Source organism: Apaloderma vittatum, unplaced genomic scaffold, assembly GCF_000703405.1.
Source record: "Apaloderma vittatum isolate BGI_N311 unplaced genomic scaffold, ASM70340v1 scaffold21627, whole genome shotgun sequence".
Taxonomy (NCBI): Eukaryota; Metazoa; Chordata; class Aves; order Trogoniformes; family Trogonidae; genus Apaloderma; species Apaloderma vittatum.
The window spans coordinates 10256-24578 of record NW_009727034.1 but is presented as its reverse complement, the minus strand read 5'-3'; the positions used below and the strand labels follow the sequence as shown (position 1 = coordinate 24578).

Sequence of the window (14323 nt, the reverse complement as noted above, 5' to 3'; positions counted from 1 at the left end):
TCAGGCCCCTCCCACCCCCCCCTTGAAACTCCCCGGGGGGGGGGCAGCCACAACCTCCCTGGGCAATCTGTTCCAGAGTCTTGCCACCCTTGTACTGAAGGAGTTCTTTCTAAGATCCAATCTAAGCCTATCCTCTTTCAATTTAAATCCATTTCCCCTTGTCCTATTGCTGGACACTCTTGTAAGAAGTCCCTTTCCAGCCTGCCTGTAGGTTCCTTTCAGGTACTGGAAGACTCTTTCAAGGCCTCCCCAGAGCTGAGTGTTCTCCAGGCTGAACAATCCCAACTCCCTCATCCTGTCCTCATAGCAGAGGTTCTCCAGTCCCTGGATCATCTTTGTGGCCCTCCTCTGAACACGCTCCAATAGATCTATGTCCCTCTTATGGTGGAGACACCAAAACTGGACGCAGTATTCGAGGTGGGGTCTCACAAGAGCAGAGCAAAGGGGGAGAATCCCCTCTCTTGACCTGCTGGCCACACTCCTCTTGATACATCCCAGGATGCGGTTGGCCTTCTGGGCTGCATGAGCGCACTGCCGGCTCATGTTGAGCTTCTCATCTATCAACATCCCTAAATCCTTCTCTTCAGGGCTACTCTCAACCCACTCTGTATCCAGTTTACGTTTGTGCCTGCACTGGCCCAACCCAGGTGCAGGACCTTGCATTTTGACTTGTTGAAGCTCATGCAGTTTGCACTGGCCCATTTCTCAAGCCTGTCAAGGTCCCTCTGGATGGCATCTCTTCCCTCAAGCGAGTCCACGGCACCACACAGCTTGGTGTCGTCGGCAGACTTACTGAGGGTGCACTCAGTGCCGTCATCCATGTCGCTGACAAAGATGTTGAACAGCACTGGACCCAGAACAGACCCCTGAGGAACTCCACTTGCCACTGGTCTCCATGTGGACATTGAGCCATTGACCACAACTCTTTGAGTGAGACACTCTAGTCAGTCCCTCATCTACCATGTGGTCCACTCATCAAGTCCATGTCTCTCCATCTTAGAGACAGGGGTGTCATGGGGGACACTGTCAAATGCCTTGGCACAAGTCCAGGTAGATGTCATCAGTTGCTCTTCCCATATCAACTAGAGCTGTAACTTCGTCACAGAAGGCCACTAAATTAGTAAGACACGACTGCCCGTAGTGAAGCCATGCTGGCTGTTACTGATCACCTTGTTATTTTTCATGTGTCTTAGTACTGTTACCAGGAGGACCTGCTCCCTGGTTTTACCTAGTACAGAGGTGAGGCTGACTGCTCTGTAGCTTCCTGGGGTTTCCTTGCTTCCCTTTTTAAAAATGAGGGTTAAGTTTCCCTTTTTCCAATCTGTAGAAACTTCTCCAGACTGCCACGACTTCTCAAATACGATGGCTAGTGGCCTAGTAACTTCAGCTGCCAGTTCCTTCAGGACCCCTGGGTGTATCTCATCAGGTCCCATGGACTTGTGCACCTTCAGGTTCTCTGGGTGTTCCTGGACCTGATCTGCTCCTACCTTGGGTGGTTCTCCTCTCTCCCAGACCCAGCCAGTGCCCTGTGTGACGTGGGTGGACTTCTCCCTCCACACAGCAGAGGGAACCAGTCCTTCCACAAAGTGAATGAGTACCTGACCATATGAGAACAGAAGAGGGAAAGATCCCATTTACACCCAGAATACACCCTTCCACCACACAAACCCGTACAGCTCGTAAAAAGGAGGATGCCCTCATTGGGACAGAATTTTTTGGAAAGAAACCTTGCAAAAAAATAATGCGGCACAAGGACACCACACTAACCTAGGTGATACGAACAGCTGCCCAGATGCTCAATTCATAACCTCACCTGTCCCTCTCAAAACACACTGATATTTAAGGAAGTGTCATAGTACCAAAAATCATCACAGACAATATGCAGTATATACTCAGGAAAAGTTAATGGAGAAGAAAAAGTGTAGTCAAAAGGCTACCAGAAAAACTGATTTTTAAATTTAAAATATAGTTTCCATATGGTCAAAGAACTTTTTTTTTCAAGTATTTATATAAAAAACAGTTCATAAAACTTTTCTGCTCTTGTCAAAATTGTTTTAATCAAACATAACCCACTCTTCTTGTCACAACACAGTAAACCTCCACAGAGCTCATCCTCCATGTTTCTCTGCAACCTGATAAAATATTAAGACTACAGTGATCCTGTGACACTAGAGGGAAACACCCTCCTGCAATTAACAATTTATAAAAGTCCTGTGTTATTATTCAGTTATAAAAATACCCAAAGGCCACTGTTAAAGCAGAAGGAAAAGTACTTTGCATTCCTGTCCATTACTTAACAATTTTCTGCCAAGGGAGTAAACTTACAGAAACCAAATATTAAAAATTGACAGAACCAGGCCACGAACATAAAACCACAGATGTTTGTATTTCCAGTACTCTTCACAGACTCCTGTACACTATAAAGTACAGATTAAAGGGGTTGGCTAAATAATTACATATTATCTTTAGTCTGCCTTAAAATATCACACTTAGAGTTAGAAAATTGCATGCTCTAAGTAACATTTTGTAACACCTTAACATCATTCAATAAGAGAACAGCCTTTATCTACAGAATAACAACTTCGAGCCTCAGAGAGAGAAAAGATGAGGAACTGACTACTATTTAAAAGCTATTTGGCATAGCTCGGAGACACAGTATTTCTCGCTTTTCGTAGTCTCAACAACTAGTTTACTTCTACAGATCACTTTTAAAATTCACTTTGCCAGAAAATGGTTTGATTGCCTCTTTACCTGGTAATAGAAAAGGTTATGTGTTTTTTTGGCAGGTGACACTTAAAAAAGTTCTCTCTAAAAGCACATTCACTAATATTTCACTAATCTTTATCCTCCTCTATTGCACAATCACACACGCATACCAAAATTAAGTGTGAAGTAACTGTCTTGTCTTCATTCTGCATACAATTCATAGTCTATACTGCAATAGGAGGAAAAATATTGTTCATCCTTTCCCTATTCTTTATCTCCTGGTACGTATGTTTACCGTTTCACTTGGTCTCTATTTCTGTAGAAACTAAACAAAAAATGACAGAATTCAACCCACTGTTTCCCAGTTTAGGAGAGAGTCTTTTACTATGACAACAAGATACAGAACAGTGGCAGACATGTAGATACCTTCAAAAAACTTATCATGCTTTTTTTATAGGAGCTTGACTTTCCGCCACAAAAGCAAGAGCAGAGCTTAGCAAAAGTCTCATTTCAGGCAGTACTGCCTTCAGATTCTAAACTGACAGATCTGACAGAGCATGCATATTTTGATAAGCTGTTTTGTCATCATTGTTGCTTACCTTCTCAGACCAAGATGTGATCATAAATTTTTTAGAAGTATCCCTCCTGAGTTATTCAGTGAAAGGCCGTAACACTCATGTTCTTAACCTTACATACAGAACATGTGAACCTTTAAGTGCCCAGCAGGTAACTAAATTTCAGAGCCTCATCAACTAGTTTTTTTCTTAAATTATTGTAATTTACATTACTCTGCCTTTGGACTTAGCCCACTGAATCCAACCAGGCCTCCCTCAGCTGAGAGTCAGTACAGAAAATTAGAAGTAATTCAAACTCTACAACTTTGTTTCACTTTTTATTCTTAAAGGTTTTTGTCAAAACACTTCTTTAAAAAGTTGTAATCATTTTCTGATACAACATGCATCACACATTAAGCATTAGTGAACTTTGAAAAGGTACCATTATACAAACATCTTTCGTCACTCAGAAATCTCTTAATCGCATGCAATAATAGCATCTTATTAAGCAACATATCTAATGTAAAATGATGCAGATAATTTTTTTTTCCTGAAAGAAACAAAAAAGACTCCAAAATCCAATTCTACACCCCAACTAATTCAAAAGCTTTACTTCCTCTCCAGATCATTCTGGATTGAAATAAAAAAAAAAAAGAAAGAAGTACTGTAAGCCTTTTGGTTTTGTAGGATAATAAACAATCAGCTGTAAACTAGGAAGTGACAGCAGTTTCAGGTCAGCACAGGATAACAGGGCAGGATAAGCTCAAGTACTTACTCAGCTTTTCGTAGAATAGGTGGTTAACTGGCAACTCCCACTCACTCCTACTGACCTCTCTCATGCCAGCACCAGTACAGCTTAATAGTAAATCACAACAGCGAGAGGCTAAGCTGAGAATCAAATAAACTGGCCAAGAAGAGTGTCAATTCGCAAGTTTCCCTGGCCTGCTTCACTGTGGGGCCTTACAAACATGACACTAGCTCAATCCAGTGGGTGACTCAGGACACAAATGAGTTCACAGAGGCAGGGAAGGAGATGACTTCAGGCAGCTTCAAGAGTACACACACACACGTTGCACATCTGCAACGCGTGGTTTGTTGGGTTTTTTTTCCCAGAACCTTTAAAACAAACACAAAGGCTTTGTCAGTTAACCAGCTTAGAAGACAACTCAGGTTACAACCAAGTGACTTAGCAGAGTGGAAAAGCCTTCACTAGAAAGCCCAGTTTGAGGAAGCTGACAGATGAATTGTATCATGTTCAGCCCCAGTGACTGACACTGCTTCTGCACTGACTTGTCCACCTCAGCTCCTTCAGTGCCAAAAGGCATCCTCCCTGAGGCACCCAGAAAGTCATTCAAGCTGATATAGCTGCACAAACTGAACGAAACAGTAAAATACCTTCAAGCACCTTAATAATACCTTCTATTCCTTACTTTATCTGCCTACATTAGAAACTTGGAGGACACGGGTAACCAGCTTCCCTGGAAATCGCGCCTGCTTCACTAAAACATTCCTCCCACATACCAGAGACGCTGCACATGAACAGAAGCTTCCACCCAGCAAGTGAGTGTGCTGGCTCTAAAGACTGCAATGCTAAGCAGATCTCTCCATAGAATTACTCACACTGGGAAAGAACACGGGCTGGAATGACAAGAAGAAATTAGGAGTGAGCTATGCTTACAAGGAAGAAGGTGGTGCAAGATGTTCAACTACTAGGATAGTACATCTCAATCTCTGAGGTGTGTCACATTAGTCAGGAGCAAAGACAGGGCTCATATACTAAAAAGATGCACAAAATAATTATTACAGGACTGAAGATTACCGCACCAGCACGCGTACCTTAAAATACAGAAATGCTCTTGAGCACCAACATTCCTTTGTGTACTGAACATCATATTCTTTGAGAAATTTAGTCAGTAGTCTTTGAAGCCGATTCCTAATACTGAATGCACAGTTTCAACATCTTGAGCCTCAATTCCTATGTAGTGCAGTTTCATATGTATAAAAGACTGATAATACTACCTCTTATTTTCACAGGCATGCTACAGAGATCAATTCACAAGTGTTTGTGAAGCATGCAGAAAATACGACAGCTACACAATGAAGAAATTAATAGCATTTTACTTAATACAAGGTTTGGATGGCATACGTTAGATAACTCCAAACACTGGGTGTAGAGAAAAACAAGCAGTCTCACGAGCAGCAATACAGACACCTGACTTGTCTCAGGCTTATCTCACTGTTTAAAATGTCTGTTTTTACTCAACTGCAAGCTCATGCAGTCATCTTTCAACTCAAGCATAATGTTCAAGCTCACATTGTGCATTCTTTTCTAAAGCAATCCATACAGACACTGTATTAAGAACTAGAACTAACGCTGCCTGTCGTCACAAACTGCACAATTACAGTTTTCACATGTTTTTAGACAACAGATTCTTATATTTTACTTCTAAAAGTTCATTAGTGCAAGACAAAAGGTCAAAGTGATTTGATTTTAATGCATTGTTCTCTTGTATTTGTAAGGACATTTCATTTATGTGTTGCAAGTAACACTTGCACCTTTGGTGAAAATTCTCTATACAGATTATAAAAATAATTCACATCTCAAGTTTCTACATTCCTTACTTCTCTATTTGAAAGCATATACAGTTGTCCGAAGAAAGGAAACAGGTTTTTTTTTTAAGAAACTTCTGCCGGAGCCTTCACCTTGCAAAAAAGAATCACATCTGCTACTCCGGAAAACTGCAGTGCAGGAATGGTTTGTTGTCTTGGATATCTGTAATACAGCCACAGTCCACAAGGCCCTAAAGTGGCAGGGTCATCTGATTTCAGCCCAGCTGCCTCCTTCCTCATGTTCCTCCTGGCTTCACCCATATGAAAATATACAACAAAACTGCTTCCCCTTCTTATTGCTTGCAAAAAATCAGTATTCAATGTAAAACATTCGGGAGGAGAACACAGTGTAGAGATGTCAGAAGAAGGTTACAGTGCGGTGAGCTCTTATCTGCAGATCTGCTCCACTGTTACCCTCTTCCTATTTTATCTATTTGCAAAGCTGACTTCTAAGCCTTCTGATTTCTGAGCCTTTTGAGATGACTATCGCATACAGTATCATGCTTGTACCAATGTAATAAATCCTACAATCTAATTGAAGCTTCTAGAAATTAGTGCAAAATAAAGTAGTATGAACTATCTGGGTGATGCATAGAAAATAGACTAATAAAGAGCCATTATGAATACATATATATATTCTCTGAAGGTATCTAAGTGTATGTATATACAATTTATCATGTTTGTTTTAATTCAGATTGCTCATTAACACTGATTTTCCAACTCACCTGCTGAGCCTAGCTGCAAATATAGCAGGCATGAGCTTACGCTGTTTCATGTCCATTCACTAGCAATTTGTATTTACAGTTCCAAAATTATTGAAGCTCTTTCAACAGAAATGTTTAACTGCGGTATGTAGTTTAAATGTTACCCAGGTTAACTTCACCTGGGTAATATTTCAGAAGGCAAGTACCTATTTTTCAGTACTGCATTTGTTTTATGTAGACCACTCCCATTTAAACTGTTTCCTAGTAAAGCCTCTCAACAATTCAAAATGTCTTCTGCTAGGAAAAACAGAGGCAAAAAAGAGCAAATCAGTACCATTTTAATACTTCTCAGAGAGCTGTATTGCTATTCTTGAGAAGGACAAAAGCGCATTACCATGCTGACAGAACAGACTGTCGACAGACTCACAAACTCAACTGAAATTTCCTAAGCTTGGAAATAGCTTCCTACAGTTAAGAATACAGGTCCTTTAGTTTAGAAAAACACGTACAGTGATATTATAGTCCTCACAGACTTCTTTTGCCACAACGGCTCACCTGGTTCACCCTAGTTTTATAGTTACCCGATTCCCCCCTAAAAGGAAATCATCAGCAATCATCAAACTTCAGGGAGCTTTAAAAATTAAGACCATTCTAAAACTGAGGGTTATTTCAATTAATCCCAGCATCAAGCCTCAAATTGGGACAGGTTTTGGTCTTCATTGAGGACCAGATGCTTTGAGCAGTTTAAGAAAAGAATGCAACACCATAATTTTTATGTTGGAAAAAAAGTGGGTTTTGCATGCATGCATTTTTTTAATAGAAAAAAAGTAAAACTGTACATCCTTGGGGTTTCACTTCACATTCTTCACAGCCGGCATCAATATTCTTGCTCCAAGATACCTTTCTAAACAGTAGCTACAATAATTGTTACATTTAAATGAATAACATCCCCTTAGCTGTTACTGGATGGTTCAATCCAAAGAAACACAAGTTGTTTCAAAAGAAAGCATAACAACATTATTAAACAGTAAGCAACCTATAACAACACTAGCAGGCCAACGCACCATAGATCTAAAATGCCAACAAAACATGGGTAAATATACACAATGCAGTATCTTCCCACTGAAAACAATCTCAGAAAGTAGAAAGTCAAATTACAACACTAAGAATAACGTCCCAGCCCTGCAGAGGTTTTCACAAAACATACAACAGAAAGTTAATACAATTTTTTTGTCACAATTAGGTTTTCTTCCAAGTGCCACATGGCTCTTTTGAAGTATCACCATCCCTACATTTAAACCATTCTAAAGACTACTGACTTAAACTGACATTTTGGGAAAAGGAGGCCTGTCTTCTTGTGAAGGTAGAGACTGAGGTTTCCTACTACCACCTAGAGTACATAAAGCTTCTGAATAGCATACAGGCAATCAATTCCCTAGAAGACTTGGAACAGGGAGCTCACATTGGCAGGAGAATTTGCCAAAGACCTGTATGAGATCTTGAACAGTACAGAGGAGAAGAATATTGGCTAACACACTCAAGCCTTTTTCCTACTGTAAATCATGGTGTCCCTTACAATTGAAAAGCTGCTGCCAAGAGAGAACCCAGGATTATCCATTTCTAGAAGGGCAGAACACACACAGTGCACATTCTCAGTGAGATGGCCTTAGAGCAAAGGGGTATTTCCAGAGGCTCTGCTACTTGAATGAATTGCTGAAAGCAAACGTGTCAGAAGTAGAGCAAATCAGATGTGTGTTTCCTGACAGAGGACTGACCAGGGGAAGTGTATTGACCAGAGAGTAAGAAATACTCCAAACCATCCCGGTTAAATTGACGATCTATCACTTCTCATTCATCGCAAGCAAGAAGGTCAGTGTCTGGACACCTCGAAGCAGTCAAGTTACAGAGAAACAGCCTGCTGGATTTCTTCCTCTCAGGGCAGTACACTGAGGCTGGCTGCGCCAGTACTTTGCTGGCAATATGCCTTCTGCAGTCTTTATCATACCTGTCAGCAAATGCACAAGTTGTACAAGCACTCCCACCACTACAGCTGACAGAAAAAGATGAGACAAGTCATTCCCAACACAAGGAGAGACATCGAGCCCAAGTAGGACATGGCTATCATTAATGCAAATACCTGTTTTCACCTGCCTTCCTGGACAATGACTTTGCATTTCAAGTGGCACCAAAATGCATTTCCTACATCAAACGCAAAGCATCCAATACAGTGAAAAACTCTCTTTTTGGATATTGGATAGGTCCTTCCACTTGAAAAAAGTTATCTGTCAGTGGTGGAATTATCCACTTCTTCAATAAGAAACATCTCCACGGAGTATATAATGAAAAGCCAAGCACATATGCATCTGAGGTATAATTCAGCAGGTATCAGCATAAAAGAAAGCAGGTAGCATGGCTAAGAGATTTAATTTTCTTAGCCTCAAAACAGGATAGCTTTCATTCCCTTTCGGAACTTGGAAAAGGCTATTCTTCATCTTCATGTGCAGCTGATAGGAAAAGACATCTTAATATCCTAGCAGAAGGATCTTTGGAATATGAAGGCAGTTGAAATGGATGGAATTTGCAGTTAACCTCAGTTCAACACAATTTCTATTTGCACAAGCAGTTCTGCCTGGTCATTAACAGTCTGAACAGAAAAACTGCAGCGAAGGACTACTGCAGATGCAGGTCACCACTATGACCTTGGAGATTTTTGTGAAAAAGAAAGAAAAAAGCAACGCAGTTAATGGAGCTGCTGCTACTTCTTCCTCCGAGGCTGAACTGCAACTGCTTATTATGTACACATATATACAGAGAAGTCAGGGGAAACTTGCGCAAGCAGGACCAGCACGTGGCAGGGCTGCGAGGTGAGCAGTTACTAGTCTGATACAAATACCTGTAGCCAGTGCTCATGAGGGAAAGGTGAGAAATGACTTGCCCACTGAATACATGCTTGGAAAGCAGCGGCGAGCAGAAGGATTTGGGACTACAAGACATGAGAGAGCCTAAATAAATCAGCAAGAGTAGGCAAATTCCAGAACTATAGAACTGCTCCATAAATATTGCAATTTTAAGGGCTGCAGAAAAAAAATCTCAAGTGTCCTTTAGGCACTTGCAAAGCAGATTTTATAGAAAGTGGATGCAGAAGAGCATCATGGCTTGTTTGTAGCCATAAGGATTGAAAAATCTCAAGATAAGCAGAATAGGACATCCTAACTGGACTCTCCAAAGACTGTGGTTCTCTGTGGAATAAAGCTCTGTAAACCCAGCATTTTATCCTGTAACAACAGGGTGCTTCTAAACATTTGCCCTCTTCACGTACATTGTTCTTGTAGCTGTTTCTGACTACTGTCAGATGGGACAGTGGACTATGCAGACCTCTTGTCCCATCTGGTACCATTGCTCATATCAACAATGCTATGGGAAACTCCTCACTTCTGGAAGAAATCAGCTTGATTGTCTTATTCAACTAACACATTTGTCATCGATACTAATGTTCTTTTTAAGGCTAGGAAAAGGATAAGGCCCTCAGGGCAGACATTTAATATCTTTATCTGCTAGCAAACTTGTTACTAGACAGAATTAAACACTGGTAACCTCAAAAAAAAGTATGGAGATAGAGAAAAACATCAAAATATACAAATAATGAGCAGCAGAAGCAAAACAAAAACAAATGCTGCTAAAAACAGAAATGAGTAATAAATTTCCTGATGGTAAAATATGGAAAATGCTGAAAAGATTGAGGTTCAACTCAAGGAAACCTTGGAAAGAAAAAAAACAACACCAAAGAGGTAAACCAGGAAGCATATTGAGAGAAACCTGCACACAAGTAGTTTAAGAGGCCTCTAAAAGTTTCTCCCTGGTAGACAGGAAGAGAAAAAGCTTGAAGTAATTGAGAACAACTGAAGACTGGAAGACAAATTTCCACCTTTGAACCATTTGGTGAAGAATACAAGGCATAATATCTTTACTAAAAAATACTAAGGCAAAAATTCTCCATCGTTTTTGTGCCAAACCCTTCTAGATCACCCAGACAGTCTCCTGACAGTCTGCATAACCATGCCACAGAGGCACATACAGACAAGCATTCATAGAACAATTTAACCAACATGATAAAAGACAACCAATCATTTAATCCTAAATTTTCAAAATTTTTACTACAGGCATACTGACAGAATAAAAAAAAAAAGGGGGGGGAGCAAAGAGACACACATGTGAACACTGGTCAGTCAGAGTTGGAAGGACATGGTATAAAGCAAGGAATGACCAAAGTGTCTTGGTTTTGTACTTTTGTCCTCATTTCACGTACTTTTTGATTTAAATTTTCTGAAGGTTGGAGATATAGGAAAAGGAGATAAAACAACATAATAATTTTGGGGCATTTAATCTCCTTTACTATTGCTCTTCTAGAAAAATTGAAAAAACCCCAGCCAAATGGTTATTCTGTTATTTCTCTTCCTCTGATCTCCTATCTCCATGTTTTAACTGGCAGAGCATGTGAAGTTAAAGTCTAAATACAAAAAGAATTTTACATTAAAAACCACTTATATTTAGAAAAATAATATTAGAAGAAGCACATACTGAAAGAAACAGGAATCCGGAGTATTCAGCTCTGGTACTGTGAATGTTAGTCTTGCATGCAAAACCCACTACGTTTCAGGTTAAAGGAGATGATATTATCATGATTATCTGTGTAACAATAATGAATACTAAGAGACAATTTCAACAGATAACTTCATTTAGCAAGTCTTTTAGGTGATAGTTTCCAATTCATATTATCAATATACATGCTATCAATTCTGAGCTATACTATAGTGGTGTCAATTCCGCCCTATGGGAATCTTTTCAGTTTATTAGGAATTCTCTAAGAACACACCAGAAAAACCAGTCATTTGTCATAACATTAACTATAACTTATTAACATGAAAATACTTAGGTATCCTTAGAATGTGTTTCTTCTTTCAAATTGTATCTGTTTTGCAGTTCACATAAAGAAATGTTGCATGAATAGAAACATGAAAAAATTACTTATTCTTACAAAATTTCTTTACTGAGTCACTTATTCATAAAAAAGCCATACCCAAAGCATGGTATATTTCCACTTAATTATATGTATTTTTCTGTATGTGCACATGAACCATTAAAAAAGCTGTCACTTCTTTAGCTGTAAACAACTGCTTTTGTTAGAGTACCCCCGCCCTAAAAATAAAAAAGTGGATTTCCGTGTTCATAGATTATTATTAGTAAGCATCATCATTACACTGCTTTGAAGTTTATCATGCAAAAAAAAAAATAAATCCTGGAAAGGGCTTTGGCCCTCATTTTTTATCTTGCCCAACCAATTTCACAATACCCTGACAGTATAAGGAAAAATAATCAAAGCCATTCAGGTGTAACAGATGCCTGTCGAGGTATGTTGTTGATGGCCAGTCCTTTCTAGCCATGTGAAAAAGTGCAGACGTACCGTAAAAATTTGATCTACACAAATCCTTACAGAATTTCCCAGTATATTTATACATACAGTAAAAGTGAGGTATGGATTCTATCAGAGACATCGATGTATTCACTTCACCAACACAACTGCTATCTCCAGGTGTTAATTTTATTTAGAACTAGAGGCCTTTATAAGCTAAATGTACATTCACAGAACCAGACAGACATGCCCACACCTTTACATACGAATAATTACGTAAACCAAGGTCCCTTTCTGTTTTCAGCTCTGCAAAAAATACTGCAGTCATGAATTAAACATCATCTTTCAAAGTTCTCTGGTTTGTGCCTGCTCTGGCAGGATTTCTGGGAACACCGATTAAAATCTGAATAGCTTTACATTACCTCCAACCTTAGGCCCACCAGCTGATCCCGGCTTTCTTGCACTGTTTGAAGGATTTCCTGGCTTTTTAGGTGCCGGAACCTTGAAGGCTGAAGCAGCTGATGACGGCCTATTTCCATCCACTGATTCTTCATCATCAAAGCTTTTATCTGGAAAAGAATATATTAAATAAATATACAGCTATTAGAATGGACATACATTTATTTCCCAATCACCTATTCTGCTCCACATTTCCCAGAAATTCACAAAATGTATACACAAAACCAACTATTTATCACTTTGTCCCCTCTCTCTCTGACCTAAGAATAAAATGACAATGAGAAATCAACAGCATTTTCTACAAGTTCTTATAAAATATTATTTTGCCTTCATAATTAACCACTGTAAAACTGAACACAAAAATGAATCCTACACTGTAATTCCCACAAAGGGAAAATATCTTTGCAGAGATTCAATATTTTTGCCTATTTCTGAGTATTTTCCCCAAAGGAAAGCCCTTAATATAATTCTTATCATTCCAGACTACCAAAGACAAATGCTTCTCCCTTTTCTTCTTTTACTCATGCATGCATTTCCTGCTACACATCCTCCCACAATGTGTCTAACCAGCACTCCCTGTCTCTTTCCTTCCACCCAGATTTTTCAACTTACAATCACAGATCCTCTTGCAGATCAGCCGCCTCATTCCTCTGATCGCTCTGCAATCCCCTCACTCTAGGACGAACCCAGCACCTCACATGGCCACGCGCAGAAAATTCTTAATACTAATCGAAGATGCTATCAAAAACTGCTCGCAAACACCCTAGATCTACCACTGAGATTTGTTCCGGCATCTTTCTCTCCCTTCCCCGCACTAGGTGCCGCACAACCAATGAGCTGCAAGGTGACATCATCTTCTGGGAGCCACTGCCAGAGGAAAAGGTGAAAATCCTCCATGCAAATAAATTCGTTCCCACACACAGCATTTGCCACTATTCCAATCCTTCATTAAAAAGAAATTAGACAGGCAGACGATACTCTGGGGTTTGCCCTCCTCTCTCCTATCATTTCAGGTTTGTGTATTTTTAATCAAGAAAGAAATTCATCCCTAGCGACAAAATAAAATAGTCCCAATGCAAAATATTCAGCCTTAAAAAAGAGAAAAAAAGCCAAGCAACATATTCCAGCAGTAGAATGTAACAATTTCTCAATCCACTTAGGGAAGAAGGATTTATTTACAAGCTTGAGCACACAAAACGTATCAGCCTACGGTTCCTGTAATAATAAAATGGGCGAGGCTGAGACACAGCTGCACTACAGTAACGGAAGACCAACTCAACATGTTACCTGCTCTAAAAACTGCCATTTCTAACAAGAAACAAACCACAAAACAAATCCAAGATTAATCGCAAAGCTTTGTTATGTCTGGAATGGTGACTATTTACCCTTTGCTTATTCAGAACTTGCTCCCAGCAAAATGTCAACTACATTAAATAATGCAGCCTCCCCAAGGAAGGTAGCTTTCATTAAAAGGAAGGTTTTCGCCAACAGCCTTTGCAGTACCAAACAGCAGAACACTCCACATTTAAAGTGTCCAAGATTACTGTTGCTATAGTTAGTGCATTTTTCTAGCAACAGTGAAAAGCAGTGTGTTGCACTAACAGATCTTCACAAAGACATGACAAACCACCACAAGAAACACCTGGATGCTTATTGATAATTTTCACCAATATTATTTCCTCGTCTCTGACAAACACCAATTCTGAGTTTGTTTGGGTTTTGTTGTTTGGTGTGTTTTTTTAAGAGAATCTTGCTAAGAATAATCATGTTTGGATATGTAAACTCTCAGCACCGGGAAAAAGCATCAGCCTCCTCCCCGTCAGCCTGTGTGTTGCCTTGGAAACAGCACTCCTGCTCAGCACAGGGGCTGAGGCAGAATA

At 39.8% G+C, this 14323-nt stretch overlaps 1 protein-coding gene across 1 annotated transcript in view; it reads right to left on the bottom strand.

Moving 5' to 3' along the window:
- CLASP2 (cytoplasmic linker associated protein 2) overlaps positions 1 to 13232 on the bottom strand; it is a gene marked incomplete at its 3' end in the record, with an annotated part of 58063 nt that extends 44831 nt beyond the window's left edge. Inside the window, exons 1-2 of the mRNA XM_009873537.1 lie at positions 13056 to 13232; positions 12407 to 12553 (exon numbers count right to left, since the gene is read on the bottom strand). Of these exons, the coding sequence (XP_009871839.1) occupies positions 12407 to 12553; positions 13056 to 13089 (181 nt within the window). The remainder of the gene's footprint in view (positions 1 to 12406; positions 12554 to 13055) is intronic.
- Between the last annotated feature and the right edge of the window lie 1091 nt (positions 13233 to 14323).